We start from the raw sequence: 18,022 nt of genomic DNA, 5'->3' as shown, positions 1-18,022 counted from the left end.
ACACTTCCTTTTATTCTGAAAGGCCACTAAATTCAAAATACTAAACCCAACATAAGTAATAATAGTTCAGTATTAGCTGAAGGTGAGAGAAAGGGTTGAGAGGCTTGGCCACTGCCTGTCTGTAGTCTCACAGGTATTTCTTTTCCCGACTGCTCTCCCAGCAGCCTGGCAACTCTCTGCTGTTCTTGTGCCACCCCTTCAGTGGTGCCAGTACAGCTTCCTACCAGCCCAATTAACACAGAAAGGTTGAAAACACTTGGCAAAAATAAATCAATAGAAGGTAAGAATGGCAGGCACAACCACTACTGTCTTTGCTATGCAACTAATATCATCTTTCCTTGGAAACATTTCCAGATCTGCTTAGCATCTGGCCTTTACAACTACTAATTTATCTTCAACTTTCTGCACAGATTTACAATAGGGCCAAAAAAACAGCAAAAGCTCCAAGTTCTTGAAAGCAGCAACCTCCTTGGCAAGACCAATCCATCCATGAAGATTCATGACTTGGGAGAAATTCTACACTAACAAGGTAATTAACCAACAGTACCAATTAGAAGTCATTTCCGCTCGGTTTTTAAATTGCCAAGTACAAAAGGAGTAAAATTAACTACAACAGAGAGTTTGTGGGGTCCTGGGAGCATTAGAACACTTTCTGCTTTCCTCACATTCCTTTCTTTTATCTGTGTGTGTTAAACTTTTCTGTGTGAGAACATGAAGTGGAAGAAACAAACACGATATGGCTGAATGGCATCTCGAACTATTAAATATCAACCCAGGAGCTGTTTTTATTTCCTGTTTTGACTGTTTCTTAGGAAAAGGTAACTCTTGCCTTACCAATAACATTTGTAGAGCTGAAAAAAAAAAAAGCTAGCACCTACTCCCAATCAGAAAACTCCAACTCCAACATAGAATTTGGCCATCTGAAAGCAGTGTCTGCAACACTTTCGAGAAAGCATCTTAGATGGGGGTTTATTCTTAAAACTGAAAACTTGGGATTCATGGAACTGCAGTTTTACTTCTCCTGTCAAGTTGAATTCCTACATTAAAACTATCAAATATTGTCTAATTTCATCTAACAGGCACAAAACTCACAGGTAGAATCCACTTTCTTCCCGTAAGGTTGAACAGTGGGAAGGTAACTGCAAGAGCTCACGCTGAACTTTGCCAGGACTACCACAGTTGAGATGTATCTCTCTCAAGTGCTTCTTTCATTAGAGTGTTTACCTAAACAATCCTCCTGCCTTCTGGCACACCTATCACCCTGAGAAATTATCTATGTTAAATATAACCACATTAGAAAGATTAAAAAAAAAAAAAAAAAGTAGTTAAATTTAACCTGGATCGTTTCCCTAACCCAGTTATGTACAGCACAGGGTTCCACGAACTGCTGGGCTGGCAGAGCTGAGGGAGGGGGGCAGCAAAGAGGTGAGAGCTGAGAGCAAGGAACAGCAGGCCTGTTTAAGTCAACACTGCCACCCAAAGCACTGCTTGTCAAACTCTGTCATCCAAAAACCCAACTTACTCGAAGGACACAGAGGATCCGGATATACCATCGGCCACCACACCTCTACACACCACTTCATCTCCCAGCTACAACTAGATCTGATTTTCCTCCCGCCTCTCAGTAGGTCAGCTTTGAAAATACACAACAGCCTTATAAAAGTCTCACTATAAATCTGTTTCCTTAGTATACAAGCAAGAAAAAAAAAAACATACAACAACAAAAAACACATTTCAAATTTATATGCCGGGCTAAGGTGGCAGGAATCTGAAAGAGAAGCCAACCCAAAATCGGAATCTACCTCGACTGAAACATAAAACCGAAGTAGCACGTATGTCTGGCTCTTCACTGGTCGCACGGGCATGCAGGGAGCGTTTGACACAGTGATTTTAAGGATGCAAGCGGGAAGAGAACTGGGGGCTACTGAGGAGTCCTCATGTTCGAGAGCACGGGCACGTTGTATGCACCGCAAAGTTATGAGAGGGAAGGAAAACAAATTAGCCCACGAAGAGCGTCCTCAACCCTGTATCCCGCGGCTCCACTCCACCTGCCGCAGGAGCGCCGGGCAGCCGCTAACCGCCGGGAGCCCGAGGCCCCGCAAAGCTGTCCCGCCGCAGGCAGCGCCCGGGTGCCCGCCACGGCCCAGCCGCCGGCCAGACACCCACCAAAGTGGCCCCTGCGCAGCCGCCTGCCTGCCGTGTAAACACCCTCCGCGCTGCGCTGAGCCACCGTGGACCTCACGCGTGGAGCGGCGGGGCCGGGAGAGCCCCTCTGACACCCGCGGGACGAGCCGCCCCACCAAGGGAAGAGGCGGTGAACGCGGCCCCGGGGGAGGAAGGGAGGGAGGGAGGGAGGGAGGCGCCGCCCGGGGCTCTGCCCGTCCCACTTGCCGAGGGGCCGGCGACGGCTCGGCGCGGTTCGGCACGGCCCGGCCCGGCCCGCCTGCGGGGGATGCCGGGGAGCCCCGCGCCCGCCCCGGCTGCGCGCAACACGGGCAGCGGGGGCGGGAGCGGCTCGGGCGGGCGGCGGGCCAGGCGGGCAGGGTTCCAAACGTGCCCGGGAGTTGTGACAGGAGCAAAGTGGGTCACCGGGCCTAGCGGGTGCCCCGCGAGCGCCCCCCGCCCCCGCCGGCGGCCGCCCCCGTCCGCGCCCTGCCCAAGGGCAGCCGCTGCCCTCCCCTTGCGCCGCCGCTGACCTGGCGGCGGAACACCCGTCGGCGCTGTCAAACTTTAACGGCTCCCCTCCAGCGGCGTCCTCCCACCTTTTCCCCCCAGCCCCCGCCACCCTCCCGCCTCAGCCGGGCCAGGCGAAGACGCCTGCCCCACCCTGACAGCGCGCTCCTTACCCGGCCCTGCACGGCCGCTGCCCACCCGACCTCCCCCGGCGAAAGCCGCTTCCTGCGCGCAGCCCCGAGCCCGCCGCCAGCACAGAGCCTCCTTCCAGCGGCAACACCAGCAGCCGGGCCGGGGAGTCCCCTGCCACTGCGCCTGCGCCGCCGAGCCCACCGCCGCCAGCCGCGGCGCCTCGCGCCACCGCGCGTGCGCCGGCGCGCACTGCAACCCGCAGCGCCCCTCGGGCCCTCGCGTGGGGCCGCCGCCGCGCGTGCGCCGCGAGCCGGCAGCGGCGATTCCCCCCCTCCCGCTCCTCGCGCGCCCTTCTGCGCCTGCGCGCCGCCCGCCCGCGAGCCGGCCGGGCCGCCAGGGCTGGGCGCGGGGGCGCTGGCGCAGCGGGGGTTCCGCGCCGCCCTGACCTCGGCTCACCTCGCCTCACCTCACCCCGCTCCGCTCCGGGAGGAGGAAATGGCGGCGGCCGCGCTATCGAGCGGGGCGTGGGCCGGCGGCCGCGGGGGGCGGCGCTCCCGCGGGGTCGTGTCCGGCCACCTCGAAACTGGGGAAGCCTAGACTCGGCGAGACCGGGCAGCGTCACGTCTCTGGCTGGGAGCAGCAGGGCCAGCCAGGCTGACGGTAGCCGGGCTGACGGTAGCCGGGCTGCGAGGTGGGGAAGCAGGGCAGCGGGGACGGTGCCCGGCCGCGCCCTGCTCCGGACAGCGGCGCTGTGGCAGGCCGCGAGCGATGCCGCAGGGTGTCCTGCGGCTGTAGCGGCTGCCGGGCGTGGTGCTCCGGAGCTTGCCTTGCGGGCGGGCGCAGAGCACGGAGCCGAGCCCTCGGGAAAGGGCTCTGCTGACCGGAGAGCGCGTCTCTGCCCAAACAGTCAACCTGTTACAATCCGATGGGCCGGTCAGCGCCTGGAAGCGTCACACTGGTACCCGGCCGCACGTTCCTTTCCGCCACGGAACAAGCAGCATCTGGGATGCTCTCTGGGAACAGATGTGCCTCCCCGAGTTATTTTAGGGATGGGAGCATCCCGTCCTGGTTCTGGTCGCTGTTTTCTTTTATCGATGTGCATAAAGAGGTAAAATTTAGCGGCAGAAAAGAATCACAGAATTGTCAGGGTTGGAAGGGACCTCAAGGATCATCTAGTTCCAACCCCCTGCCATGGGCAGGGACACCTCACGCTAGAGCAGGTTGCTCAGAGCCACATCCAGCCTGGCTGCAAAAACCTCCAGGGATGAGGCTTCCACCACCTCCCTGGGCAACCCCTGTGAGGGTCTCACCACTCTCATGGGGAAGAACTTCTTCCTAACATCCATCTGAATCTACCCAGTTCTACTTTTGTTCCATTCCCCCCAGGCCTATCACTACCTGACACCCTAAAAAGTCCCTCCCCGACACCCTAAAAAGTCCCTCCCCAGCTTTCCTGTAGCCCCCTTCAGATACTGGAAGGCCACAATGAGGGCTCAGAGCATTCTCTTCTCCAGACTGAACCACCCCAACTTTCTCAATCTCTTTTTATAGGAGAGCAGCTCCAGCCCTCCGATCATCCTCATGGCCCTTCTCTGGACACTGTAATAGGGACTCCAGAACTGGATGCAGTACTCCTGATGGGGTCTCACTAGAGTGAAGCAGAAGGGGAGAATCACCTCCCTTGATCTGCTGGCCACACTTCTCTTGATGCAGCCCAGGATATGCTGATGCTTGCAGTTTGAGGGCATTTTGTATGCGAGGTAAAAGAGTAATAGTGAAGCTGATAAACTGTCTGGGGTTGAAGTAATTTTCTCTGGCTGTGATGAGAGGTTAATTTGTTCAGAAAATGTTATTTTGGCATAGGAAGACGCAATTGGAGGAGGAGTTTGCAGGAGTGTCTGATAATAAAAGTCAGCAGCATTCTTGTGTATGCATGTGGCTTATAAAACCTGTAAGATGCGTCTGTTACTGACTGCAGAGGAAGCTGTGAAACAGCCCAGCTAACAAATGCAAACACCATCTCGTGTGAGAGTTGATGACTGATGCTGCACAGTGTTAACGTACAACTGTAATGCATTCAGCCTTTCTGCCTGCTGCATGACTGGAATATGCCTAAACCTGCAGGGGTTATGTTAGCATAAACCTGTGCTGTCTGCAGCAGAGCACAAGGCAAAACTTCTTCTGAGAGTGCCAGAGCCCTGGAGCAGGCTGCCCAGAGAGGCTGTAGAGTCTCACCTGGAGACACTCAAAACCTGCCTGCACGTCAACCTGCTCTAGGTAACCTGGTTGGACTTAGATGATGTTTAAAGTCCCTTCCAAGATTACCAAAGGAATCAAAAAACTGTATTGAAGCTAACTTGTCAGAAATGATGGCCTTCATTAAAGGTTCCTCAAGCAACACGTGGTTTCATCACATCACAGCTTTTTGTACTGATGTCTTCATGAGCAGAAATATTCCACACTGATGATGTCATATTCAGAATGTCCTTTTGGGGGTTTTCTTCTAAGTCAGTTTCTATTGCTCCAATTTCTGCCAGTTTCCATTCAAGCTCTGTGAAAACAAATTACTTTTTTTTTTTCTGACAATGGAAATAGATTCCTAACTAAATGGAAAAAGACTTTTGTTAAGGAGCAAGAGTCAGCTCATTAACAACAAAACCCAGGGCCATCCTTGAGAAAACCCAACTTGATCTCAGCAAAGCTGTTAATGGTGAAACTGCAAAATGTCCACACTCACACGGTATCTTTACGTTAATTCTTTGCTTTTTGTCGACTTTTTTTTTCCCCTACAAAACCAAAGAAAACCCCTTTCTACCCTGACAGAATCACAGACTGTTAAAGGTTGGAAGGGACCTCCAGAGATCACCCCCTGCCAGAGCAGGTCACGCATGGCAGGTCACATAGAACACATCCAGGGGGTTTTGGAAAGTCTCCAGAGAAGGAGACTCCACAACCTCTCTGGACAGCCTGTTCCAGGGCTCTGCCACCCTCACAGGACAAAGTTTTCTCTTCTGTTCCCATGGCACCTCCTCTGCTCCAGCTTGCCCCCAGTGCCCCTTGTCCTGTCACTGGACATCACCGAGCAGAGCCTGGCTCCAGCCCTGCACATCTTTATCCCCAGCAATGAGGGCAGCCCTCAGGCTCCTCTGCTCCAAGCTCCAAGCCCCAAGCCCTAAGCCCCAGCTCCCTCAGCCTGCCTCAGAGGGAGATGTTCCACTGCCTGCAGCAGATTGGTGGCTCTGTGCTGGACTCTCTCAAGCAGTTCCCTGAACTGAAGGGCCCAGATCTGGACAACATATTCCAGATGTGGCCTCACCAGGGGCAGAGCAGAGGGGTAGGAGAACTTCTCTTGACCTACTCACCATAGGCCTGCCAATCCCTTCTATGATGCCAGTGGCCTTCTTGGGCACAAGGGCACATTGCTGGCTCATGGGCATCCTGTTGTCCACCAGAACTCCCAGGTCCTTTTTCCCAGAGCTGCTCTCCAACAGCTCAGCCCCAACCTGTACTGGTCCATGGAGTTCTTTCCCAAATGCCAGACTCTACCCTTGGCCTTGTTGGATTTCATTCAATTTCTCCTGCCCAACTCTCCAGCCTGTCCAGGTCTCACTGAATGGCAGCAGAGCCTGAGGTGGTGTCAGCCACTGCTCCCAGCTGGTTTGTTTTTTTTTTTTTTCCTTTAAGATCTTTCTATCTAATGACTACAAACATAAAATTGGCTCTAAGGTCAATTATTTAAACATTTCTCATACCTTCCACTTGGAGCTCTCTTCCCCCACATTCAGCTGCTCCAACGAACCTGCCTTTCATTTCACCAGTTTTATATACAAGTATTGTAGGTAAACATCTGTCCTGGTAATTCTGAATGCAGCTGTCTACATTGGCTTTGAGGAACTTGGCTTCTGGGAACTTTCTGGCTAGCAGGCTGAGATGTTCATTAACCAGCAAGCACATTGGGACACTAGGGAAGAATAAGGAAGTATGATGACACGGTGTAAATGATCTGTAAAATAACTATGAAAAACAAAGACTTTGAAGAATAAATGCACTTTTTTTATATACTCTGCTACTACTTTTAAGAATTGCACCAAAACCTTTTGTTTAGCTTCTTCTAAGATCAGTGTGATTCAAAGAGCTGTCCAAGTAAAAAACACTTAATAGGCACACTGGAAAATATGTCAGTAAAGCTTCAAGTGTTGTGCCTCAATTTTGCTCTCCAGTAAGACTTTAAAGCTCATTTTATCCATTTACTGTAGAATTTAAATGAGATGTAATCTGTAATAGAAGTTCTGCTTTAATTTATTTGAACTGGCTTTTGGTTTAACATTTCATTCGTTCATTCTTTAGTAATATTGGGGAAACCATATTACCACCAGAGTCCTGTTCATTACTGTCGTAGCTACTACTTGCAATACAACCACTATACAAACCTCAGTTAAAAAAGTAAGTTATTTCTTGTTAACCTTTTCGGATCCTTCCAGTAACTGAAGTTAAAGCAGATGGATGCAGCCTGCGGGCCCCCGACCAGTTCCAGCAGCGCCCTCTAGTGGCCAAGGGGAGGTGAAGCAGCCTGGTTAATAGTCACAAGAGACTTTGGAGGTCTCCTGTTCATTCCTAAGGAATTTCGAGATTCCTCAGACTCCTAAAGTATGGAATCATAGAATCACTACGGCTGGAAAAGACCTCTAGGATCATCCAGTCCAACTACCATGACCACTAAACCCTGTCCTGAAGCTCCACATCCACAGCTCCTTGAACACCTCCAGGGATGGTGACTGCACCCTGGGCAGCCTGTTCCAACCCCTCACCACTCTCTCACTAAAGAAGTTTTTCCTCACGTCCAACCTAAACCTGTCCTGGCACAACTCAAACCCATTGCCTCTCATCCTGCCTCTGGGTACTTGGGAGAAGAGATCAACCCCAGCCTCACTGCAACTCCTCTCAGGTAGCTGCAGAGAGCAATAAGATCTCTCCTCAGCCTTCTCTTCTCCAGACTGAACACCCACAGCTCCCTCATAGGATGCCCTCCAAACCCCTCCCCAGCCTTGTTGCTCTTCTCTGGACACCCTCCAGCACCTCAATGTCTTTCCTTTGCTGTGGCGCCCAGCACTGAACCCAGTGCTCAAGCTGTGGCCTCCCCTGGGCTGGGTACAGGGGCACCAGCACTGCCTTACTCCTGCTAAGTTTGGTATAGAATTGGTTCTCTCAACAATCTTAAAGGGTTTTTCCAACCTAAATTATTTTATGATTCTATGCATGGAAATTGAGAAAAGCTGCTCTTTTCTTTCTTCAGATTTCAATTCTCGTAACTTGAACAATTTCATTTGATCCACCTGTTCCTATTGCTCTTGGAAATAATACTCAGTTCCTGACAATAATAATCAGAGAAGCTTCCTCCCAACAGGCTTAAAAAGAAGGGAAAGAGAAAGCTGGCCTAAATGGTAGAAATGCATTAAACACTGCACACTAATTCTCAGTACTTTTGAAAAGCACCTAATGAAGTTGCTAACAGAGGCTGAACTAATCATGGGAGTCCTCTGACATTTCTGCTACCATTAAAAATTGATTGGAGCACCAATCAACTAACAAAGTCCTCAGCTTTCCTCAGCTTCCATAACCAAGACTTTTCCTCTTGGGCTTTTGAGGTGTTTGAGTCAAAGGGGAAATAAAAGCAGAGCTGGAGCACTCCTGAGAACAGAATCTGCAACTGAATTACTCCTAACACAGTAGACACCACTTCCTCAGGGAAATTCAGGAATCTGTGAGGTTGAGCATGTGGTGATAAGCACAAGAAGCAAAACAAATCTTTCCTGTAATTAATAAAAGTGATGAAGTCATAAAGTGAATTGATAAATCAAGGAGGTCCCATGCTCTATGATTCCATTGCCTCCAAAGATTTCCTGAGACATGGGGGTTTAGTCTGGGGGTTTAATTAGCAGTTAATTGTCTTTATTGAGTGAGAATGTCCTTACCTTGGCCGATAAAGGTGAATTATAACCCAAACTTCCTCTGGAGCATTTGTGACTTCCTTTACATACTGCTCTCCACAAATGTCTCTCAGCTCCCCATACTTTTGCCTCCTCTGGAGACATTTCCATTCTTGCAAACGCTGATGCCTGTTCAAACAGCAGACATCTTCAGAGCATTTAAAATGCATTTCACAGTAGTATCTACTGCATTTCTCTCAATTCCTTTCGAAAATGCTTTGAGTAATGCTTTAGGATCATCACAGAATGGCTCGGGCTGGAAGGGAGCTCAGAGCTCATCTCCTCCAACCTCCCCACCATGCCCAGGGACACCTCTCAACTACACTCAGCTGCTCAAGGTCTCAGCCAGCCTGGCCTTCAGCACCCCCAGGCAGGAGGCAGCCACAGCCTCCCTGGGCAGCCTGTGCCAGAGTCTCACCACCTCCTACTCAACAACTTGTTCCTCAGCTCCAGTCTAACCCTGCTCTGCCTCAGCTTCAAACCATTCCCTCTTGGCCTGTCCCTAGGCACCCTGATGAGAAGTCCCTCTGCAGCCTTCCTGGAGGATCCTTTCAGGTCTGGAAGGCTCATGAGCTAATGTAATTTCAGAGCTAGAAAGGCTTTTGTGTTGATCTTTATTCACAGATAACATTAAAATACATTTCCTTAGTTCATTAGTATCATCTTTGGGAAACTTGACTAACAAACCTGCTGCACAGGCAAAAAAAAAATTAAAGCAGGTACTTGTGGTTCTTATGAATCTGAAAACAAAGGTGCTTTGAGGAAAAACTACCAATGCTTAACGTTACTACACAATTTAAAAATCATTCATGAAAACTGGAATGTAAAAACAGTAGGTGGCAGGCTTCATCTATAAAATACTTGCAAGGTAGGAAACAAAAATGCCCGAGATTTGTTGAGCTAAAAGCAGCTGTTCATTTTCCTAACTGAAAGCCACCATAGAAGTGGCTTTTCCTCCCCCTCCCAAAATTAAATCATCTATGTGCAATGTTCTTACACTCCAGCAACAATGCAGGATGATTTACGTTTACAATTCATAGACTGGCTCAGGCTGGAAGGGAGCTCAGAGCTCAGCTCCTCCAACCTCCCCACCATGCCCAGGGACACCTCTCAACTACACTCAGCTGCTCAAGGTCTCAGCCAGCCTGGCCTGAAACATCCCCAGGCAGGAGGCAGCCACAGCCTCCCTGGGCAGCCTGTGCCAGAGTCTCACCACCCTCCTCCTCAACAACTTCTTCCTCAGCCCCACTCTAACCCTGCTCTGCCTCAGCTTCAAACCATTGCCCCTTGGCCTGGCTCTAGACCCCCTGAGGAGAAGTCCCTCTGCAGCCTTCCTGCAGGATCCCTTCAGGTCCTGGCAGGCAGCTCTAAGGTCCCCCCAGAGTCTTCTCTTCTCTAGGCTGAACACCCCCAGCTCCTTCAGCCTGTCCTCACAGCAGAGATGCTCCAGCCCTTGGATCAGGCAAAGAGAATGAGCCCTGCCTGTGTAAGTTAGATAAACATCAAGAACATAACACTTGAAATGCCTCGAATGCCTCCAAACACACAGCACCACACTGTCTTCAGCTCAGTTGAGGATGTGCAGCAGTGGTTTCCACAGTGGCCCCTTCTATTCTTTTAAGCATCCAGCTTTCAGACTAAATCATTTTGTTCTAACAAAGTGTTGAAGGAAAACAGGGTGTAGAGTGCTTCTCTTCGCACTGGCAACCAGGAAGGAGCAGGGCAGGAATGGGAGTGGCAAAGGAGCAGAAAACAAAGGCAGTAGTGTTACTTGAAAAACGTTACTGAAAGGAGTCTGAATTCCTTTTTCAGGAGCCATAGTGACACCTGCACTGTTGATCTGGATAGAAATTTCTCACCATACCTGTACATTTCAATAGCTTTCCTATCAGCCTCATCAAAGTCATCTTCAGCTTCCCTTAATTCTTCAAGATTCTTCCTTTCATATGGTTTCACTAGAAAGAGCAAACAAAAAATGAGTCATTTTTTTTCTCCAATGAAGAGACAGACAGAGAATAAATGAGAGAGTAAAAGTACTAATTTCCCAAATGTACTAACATGGGCATAACTCTGCATAAGAGAGAGGAAAAAAAGAAGACATTTATTTAGCTGTATTGGAAAATACAGAGCGCAGGAGGGGATTACTGCCAGTTGTTCAGATGTGAATCTTGCTGATGCTGCCTGGTTCCTTTGTGAAATGATGCAAGTTAGTTACCTGTACCTGTTACAGACCTGTCAAGAGGTAGGGCTTGGCAGACCACAGAACAAGTGAGAGATGCTCTCTAGTCACACTTCTCCCTTCCCAAAAGGGAAGAGAAAGGGAATAAGGGAGAGAGACTTAAGGACTGGAAAACTAAACCAGCTTTAATTAAGATAGTAACAATAAAATGAAATCCATACAGATATACACAAAACCACTGCCAAACCTAACCCCCCTGACAGCAGTTACAGCATCAGCAGCACTTGATGCTGTGGGAAGCACTGGGGATGTCCCAGAGTGCACCAAGAGGCAGACAGGAGTCAGATCCAGGAGCTGGATTCTGGAACTGCATTCAGGAACTCATGGATTGGGACCAAAGGCGGGACAGACAGTATCCTACTGGCCATTGAAGAAGAGAACTTGACCCTCCTGATACCTCAGCTACATAGTGAGTATGATATATATGGAACAGAAGAGCTTGCTGGTCAGCTAGGGGTCATCTTGCCTGTCTGCTCCTCCCCACAGCTGCAGCCTTTTACTCTGCACCCCCAAGGTAGCACAGAAGATTTGCAGTGGCCTTGGCCTGCACACCACCCTTTGGTACTAACTGGACACAGGGAGCATTCTCACTCCTGAAGCAGACACTGTCAGTGCAAGCATGCTGCTAATGCCACGCAGTTACTGAAAAGAGGCTGAGCTGAAAAGGACAATCACTAAACAGAGTTGGTTCTGGTTTAGCCCAAACCAGGACAATGCCATAATGTTTGTCACTAACTGTATGTTTAATTCTGAATCCTTTTCACAGAATTGTCAGAGTTAGAAGGGACCTCAAGGATCATGCAGTTCCAACTCCCTGCCATGGGCAGGGACACCTCACACTACAGCAGGTTGCTCACAGCCACATCCAGCCTGGCTGCAAAAACCTCCAGGGATGAGGCTTCCACCACCTCCCTGGGCAACCTGTGCCAGTGTCTCACCACCCTCATGGGGAAGAACCTTTTCCTAACATCCAATCTATGTGGAGACACAGCAGGTTCCACCTCAGTATGATGAGAAACTTCTCTACAGCGAGGGTGATGGAGCACTGGAGGGGGCTGCCCAGAGAGGTTGTGGAGTCTCTTTGTCTGGAGGCTTTCAGAGCCAACCTGGATGTGTTCCTGTGTGACCTGCCATGGGTGATCCTGCTCTGGCAGGGGGGTTGGACTGGCTGATCTCTGCAGGTCCCTTCCAACCCCTAACATTCTATGATTCTATGATCTGAAATGACCCACTTCTAGTTTTGCTCCATTCCCCCTACTCCTACCACTGAAAAGTCCCTCACAATACCTAAGTGAAAACAAATAAAATGTCATTACTGCACAATGTTTAACTCACAGGAAGCACTACTGAAAACACCTCCCCTTCCCATTGTGTTACTCTGCTGATGTGCATTTTGCATTTCACCTGCCTTCTGCTTCTTTCTGCAAGTTCAAAACCATTTCCTCAGGTTCATCTTCCAGTTTTTCTTTTGCAGGAAGAATCCCAAAATGTCTCAGTAGGTCATTCCATTCAGTGTCTTCATTGGGATCCTGGTTGAGAATTAGGAAACAAATCAACAAATCAGTCTTGTGTGCCCCTTTTTCAACTAAAGGCAGCCCTGTTTCACCTTGCTGTATATTAAGCACGTGAGCAAAGGAAGCCATTGCTCAGAGGCTGCAGTACCTTCATGGATCATTCCCTAGCATGACTTCTCCTTTGTAATTTCTCACTTCTGAACAGAAAACATCAGGAAAATGAGAAAACTGCAAATGTAAGCATAGATAAAATAACCAGCCTCCAAGAAAGCAGCTAAAAACCTAAGAGATACATGGAAACCTACTTCAGAAATCCAGACCTACACTGCTTACTTAGAGACACACAGCTTCCTACAGACAAGGTTTTACCATCAGTATTTTAATGTTAATGTGAAGAATAAGGTATTGACACTGGGAATCAACAGGTAAGAACATACCTAGAATCAGAAGAGGCCTCTTTATTTTAGAAGAATCACAGAATTAACCAGGTGGGAAAAGACCTTAGAGATCATCAAGTCCAACCTATCACCCAACACCCTCTAATCAACTAAACCATGGCACCAAGTGTCATCCAGTCTCTTTTTTTAAACACTTCCAGGGAGGGTGACTCCACCAGCTCCCTGGGCAGCCTATTCCCATGGCCAATCTCTCTTTCTGGGAAGAACTTCTTTCTAAGATCAAGCCTAAACTTCCCCCCTGCACAGCTTGAGACTGTGTCCTCTTGTTCTGCTGCTGCTTGCCTGGGAGAAGAGACCAATCCCCACCTGGCTACAACCTCCCTTCAGGTAGTTGCAGAGAGCAATGAGGTCTCCCCTGAGCCTCCTCTTCTCCAGGATAAACACCCCCAGCTCCCTCAGCCTCTCCTCACAGGGCTGTGCTCCAGACCCCTCCCCAGCCTTGGTGCCCTTCTCTGGACACCTTCCAGCATCTCAACATCTCTCTTGAATGGAGGGGCCCAGAACTGGACACAGCACTCAAGGTGTGACCTAACCAGTGCTGAGCACAGGGCAGGATGACTTCCCTGCTCCTGCTGGCCACACTGCTCCTGACCCAGGCCAGGATGCCATTGGCTCTCCTGGCCACCTGGGCACACTGCTGGCTCATGTTCAGCCTACTGCCAACCAGTACCCCCAGGTCCCTCTCTGCCTGGCTGCTCTCCAGCCACTCTGTCCCCAGCCTGTAGCTGCATGGGGTTGTTGTGGCCAAAGTGTAATACCTGGCACTTGGCCTTGCTAAACCTCATGCCCTTGGCCTCTGCCATCTATCCAGCCTGTCAAGGTCCCTCTGCAGAGCCTCCTACCCTCTAACAGATCCACACCTGCTCCTAACTTGGTGTCATCTGCAAACCTACGATGGTGGACTCAATCCCCTCATCCAGATCATCAATAAAGACATTGAACAGGATGGGGCCCAGCACTGGTCCCTGGGGAAACGATTAGTATTACTGTGTCAGCATAGGCTACATATATACACTATGGCTGTAACACAGGACTTGTGTAGGTGTTAAGGCCACACTTGTGGGAATTTTAACAAAATGAGTTAAAATAAAGGACCTGCAGGCTGGTGGTGATTGCATTCCTACTGAAACGAGCACCTCTCAAGAACCTTTTTATTGTGACTGCGGGAGGTGCGGCCAGGCTGAAGGTGCCATACCCAGCAGCCGGCTTTGCTCCTGGCCTCCCTCCTCTCCTCCCTCCTCTCCTCCCTGCCTTCCTGGCCTCCTCCTCTCCTCCCTGCCTCCTGGCCTCCCTCCTCTCCTCCCTGCCTTCCTGGCCTCCTCCTCTCCACCCTGCCTCCTGGCCTCCCTCCTCTCCTCCCTGCCCTCCTGGCCTCCCTCCTTTCCACCCTGCCCTCCTGGCCTCCCTCCTCTCCTCCCTGCTTCCTGGCCTTCCTCCTCTCCACCCTGCCTCCTGGCCTCCCTCCTCTCCTCCCTGCCCTCCTGGCCTTCCTCCTCTCCACCCTGCCTCCTGGCCTCCCTCCTCTCCTCCCTGCCCTCCTGGCCTCCCTCCTCTCCACCCTGCCTCCTGGCCTCCCTCCTCTCCACCCTGCCCTCCTGGCCTCCCTCCTCTCCTCCCTGCCTCCTGGCCTCCCTCCTCTCCTCCCTGCCCTCCTGGCCTCCTCCTCTCCTCCCTGTCTCCTGGCCTCCTCCTCTCCTCCCTGCCCTCCTGGCCTCCCTCCTCTCCTCCCTGCCCTCCTGGCCTCCTCCTCTCCTCCCTGCCCTCCTGGCCTCCTCCTCTCCACCCTGCCTCCTGGCCTCCCTCCTCTCCTCCCTGCCTCCTGGCCTCCTCCTCTCCTCCCTGCCCCCCTGGCCTCCTCCTCTCCACCCTGCCTCCTGGCCTCCCTCCTCTCCTCCCTGCCCTCCTGGCCTCCTCCTCTCCTCCCTGCCCTCCTGGAGGGGGTCTCCACCCTGCCTCCTGGCCTCCCTCCTCTCCTCCCTGCCTCCTGGCCTCCCTCCTCTCCTCCCTGCCCTCCTGGTCTCCCTCCTCTCCTCCCTGCCCTCCCTCCTCTCCACCCTGCCTCCTGGCCTCCCTCCTCTCCTCCCTGCCCTCCTGGTCTCCCTCCTCTCCTCCCTGCCTCCTGGCCTCCCTCCTGGCCTCCCTCCTCTCCTCCCTGCCTCCTGGCCTCCCTCCTGGCCTCCCTCCTGGCCCCTCTGCCCATTTGCCTCAGGCAGCAGGACGCTGCTCTGGCGGCCCCCAGCGCCTCTCTCGGCTCCAGCCACCCCCATTTCCTTGGCTCCCCCGCTCCAATTCCCTCATCGCCCTCGACAATCTCAGCTGCTGCCTGACCAGGACAGCTCGGGGCTGAGGTGCCCCTCCGTGCCACCTGCATGGCTGTCCCCGGGGCGCTACCGCTCGTCCCGGCGGCCGCTGGTGTAAGCCGAAGGCCGCGGTCGGGGCAGGGCCGCTCCGCCCTCAGCCGTTCGGGCTGCTGCGGGTGCCGGCCGTTCGCCCGCGGAGCGCTGCTGACAAAGCTGAGCCGTATAGAAACGTTTCAGAAGGGAAAAAAAAAAAAAACAAAACAAAAACAAAAACAACAAAAAAACCCCCACAACCAACCAAACTGAATATAAACGAAAACCTCAAACAAAGAAACCGTTGAGCAGGGAGCACTGCTAGCCCATGTGGTGGTTGGGTGCTGGCTGCGGCCGCAGGCAGCCCTGCTCCAGGCCCTGCCCCATCCCGCCGCGGCTTCAGTAGAAGCTGTCGGTTGTGCGGTGAAAGGCAGCGGGCAGGAAATCTTCAACAAAGTCCTTGATTCCGTACGCTACAATACGTGGTTTGTGGCAGAAGGCTACCTGTTGGTTCTGACCAGGAGTCACACCAAAACCAGATCCTCAACTGCCGGTGGAATTGCACCTGCTCAGCTGGAGGAGACACAGCAAGCTGCAGAGTGAAGATGTGGGGGGAAGGAGAGGAAAAGGATTTATTGAGCTGGTTTCCAGCTCAAAAGCCATCCATTTAGGATGAAATTCTTCCTCACGAGGGTGGTGAGAGACTGGCACAGGTTGCCCAGGGAGGTGGTGGATGCCTCATCCCTGGAGGTTTTTGCAGCCAGGCTGGATGTGGCTGTGAGCAACCTGCTGTAGTGTGAGGTGTCCCTGCCCATGGCAGGGGCGTTGGAACTGCATCATTCTTGAGGTCCTTTCCAACCTTAACAATTCTATGATTTTCCCACCTGCTTTCTGGAGTCTAGCTGCATATCCAGGCTTGCAGAAGCAGGAGTAACACTGAGGTCAGTTCAAACCATGACCAGCCAGTACAGTGGTACAGCATCACAGAGTGAGAGGGCTTAGAAGGGACCTCTGGAGATCATCCAGTCCAGCCCCACTGGACTTTCAACATCATTACAAAGTCAACATCATGTTTTAACACAACCCTTTTGTGGAAAAAACCCTCATAGACGAGAGAAGCTGGGAAGATTGTGGAGGGTAACTTGTTCTTTTGAGTGGAATTTCTTTAATTCTACACCAAAACCTCTTGAGTTTTTCCAATGGATCTTTGTTCTGGAAGAGTGTAAATCACACACAGATTCACAGAACATTAGAGGTTGGAAGGGACCTCCAGAGATCATCCAGGGTCCAACCCCCTGCCAAAAGCAAAATAATGCAATTAAGTCTTCTTCTGAAGGAGAGGCATACTGCATCTGTGTTCTGAATAGCTACAAAAGGATGTCATTGTGTTTTAGTTATTTCTTCAAAAGATGCAACTTCATTTCCTTTAGTTAAGGGAATAGAGATTCTGATTATTTTTTTTTTCAGCTAGTGAAATGCTTTTAACCTTAAGGCTTGTTGAAAACTGCCAACTTTGTTATCACCAACCTAGCTCAGCAAACCACCTGCAGAGCACTTATCTTGACTCTGCAGACTGCCAGGTGTCCACAGGCTACAGTGAAGGAAGCAGAGGGGCAAAGAACATCACCTTGAAAAGCAAGCCACACCTTTTGCTTAGCCTGCTTAGATTAGATGTGATTTTTGAAGACTGCACCAATCACTTACAACATATAATGAAAAAAATGCAATAATCTACACTGCAAACTTCCTCATTAAAACCACTGAGTGCCTTTATTTACTGGGGGGGGGGGGAGGGTGTGGAAATAAATGTACATTACAACTCTGTCAGAGGCAATGCCTGTTGCATGCAGACACTGTGGCTTTTTGACACAGAGCAGCAAACACTGTAACACCAGGAAACAAATCCTTTTAATACAGCCAACAAAGTAAAGAACCATTTGAATCCTTAAGGAAATGGAAATTCAGGAACATTACCATTCTAATGATTTTCGGTTATACAGAGTAACAAATACTTCTTCTTTTTCTGAAGGAAAACAGTATGTCCATGTACTCAGCATTCCTAGGTCAGGAATCTAAAATCCTGCAAAACAAGAAAAAGCTTCAGCTGTTGGTATGATACAACACTAAATACTTCAAATAGAGAATCACAGAATTGTTAGGGTTGGAAGGGACCTCAAGGATCATCCAGTTTCAACCCCCCTGCCATGGGCAGGGACACTTCACACTAGAGCAGGTTACGCAGAGCCACATCCAGCCTGGCCTTAAAACCCTCCAGGGATGGGGTAAGAGATGTAGGCTAGAAAACAGAGCATTAGAATATTGGCATAAGGAAAGGGTTTTTTTAATATATATCTCGGAAGAGAGATTTGGAATTAAATCCTCAAGTCTGTACTTAGTTTCAGTGTGAGGGTTTTTTCCTGTGTAAGGCCAGGGAGATGTCAATATGTATTTGGCAGACAGTTGAATCAGGATCACAGGATCACAGGATGTTAGGAGGGGACCTCAGGAGATCATCCATTCCAATCCCCCTGCCAGAGCAGGACCATAGAATCTAGCACAGGTCACACAGGAACACATCCAGATGGGGCTTGAAAGTCTGCAGGGAAGGAAACTCCACAACCTCTCTTGGGAGCCTGTTCCAGTGCTCTGTGACCCTCACAGCTCTTCCTGACACACACTTGTTTAC

General features: G+C 50.8%; 2 protein-coding genes across 2 annotated transcripts; one reads left to right on the top strand and one right to left on the bottom strand.

Annotated features, from left to right (window-relative positions):
* The first annotated feature begins 1,962 nt into the window (after positions 1 to 1,962).
* On the top strand, positions 1,963 to 3,402 carry LOC128968711 (translation initiation factor IF-2-like). The gene is made up of 2 exons (XM_054383287.1): positions 1,963 to 2,535; positions 2,599 to 3,402. The coding sequence occupies exons 1-2, from the start codon at positions 1,963 to 1,965 to the stop codon at positions 3,400 to 3,402; spliced, it is 1,377 nt and encodes a 458-aa protein (XP_054239262.1).
* Positions 3,399 to 12,699, bottom strand: PDCL2 (phosducin like 2). The gene is made up of 7 exons (XM_054383285.1): positions 12,694 to 12,699; positions 12,440 to 12,560; positions 10,657 to 10,747; positions 8,778 to 8,921; positions 6,558 to 6,766; positions 5,207 to 5,356; positions 3,399 to 3,700 (listed from the first exon to the last, which is right to left on the bottom strand). The coding sequence occupies exons 1-7, from the start codon at positions 12,697 to 12,699 to the stop codon at positions 3,399 to 3,401; spliced, it is 1,023 nt and encodes a 340-aa protein (XP_054239260.1).
* Between the last annotated feature and the right edge of the window lie 5,323 nt (positions 12,700 to 18,022).

This window comes from Indicator indicator, chromosome 8 (genome assembly GCF_027791375.1).
Source record: "Indicator indicator isolate 239-I01 chromosome 8, UM_Iind_1.1, whole genome shotgun sequence".
Taxonomy (NCBI): domain Eukaryota; kingdom Metazoa; phylum Chordata; class Aves; order Piciformes; family Indicatoridae; genus Indicator; species Indicator indicator.
This window is presented reverse-complemented; position numbering and strand designations above follow the sequence as displayed.

Bases quoted from the DNA above. Each gene is read 5' to 3' on its own strand.
- PDCL2 (XM_054383285.1), bottom strand. The intron at 10,748-12,439 runs GCAGGTGAAATG...TGCTCTTTCTAG, and splicing joins CTTGCAGAAAGAAGCAGAAG to TGAAACCATATGAAAGGAAG. The intron at 6,767-8,777 runs GTAAGGACATTC...ATTCTTCCCTAG, and splicing joins ATTCACCTTTATCGGCCAAG to TGTCCCAATGTGCTTGCTGG.
- LOC128968711 (XM_054383287.1), top strand. From the start codon at position 1,963: ATGCACCGCAAAGTTATGAGAGGGAAGGAAAACAAATTAGCCCACGAA. The intron at 2,536-2,598 runs GCGGGCAGGGTT...CACCGGGCCTAG, and splicing joins TCGGGCGGGCGGCGGGCCAG to CGGGTGCCCCGCGAGCGCCC.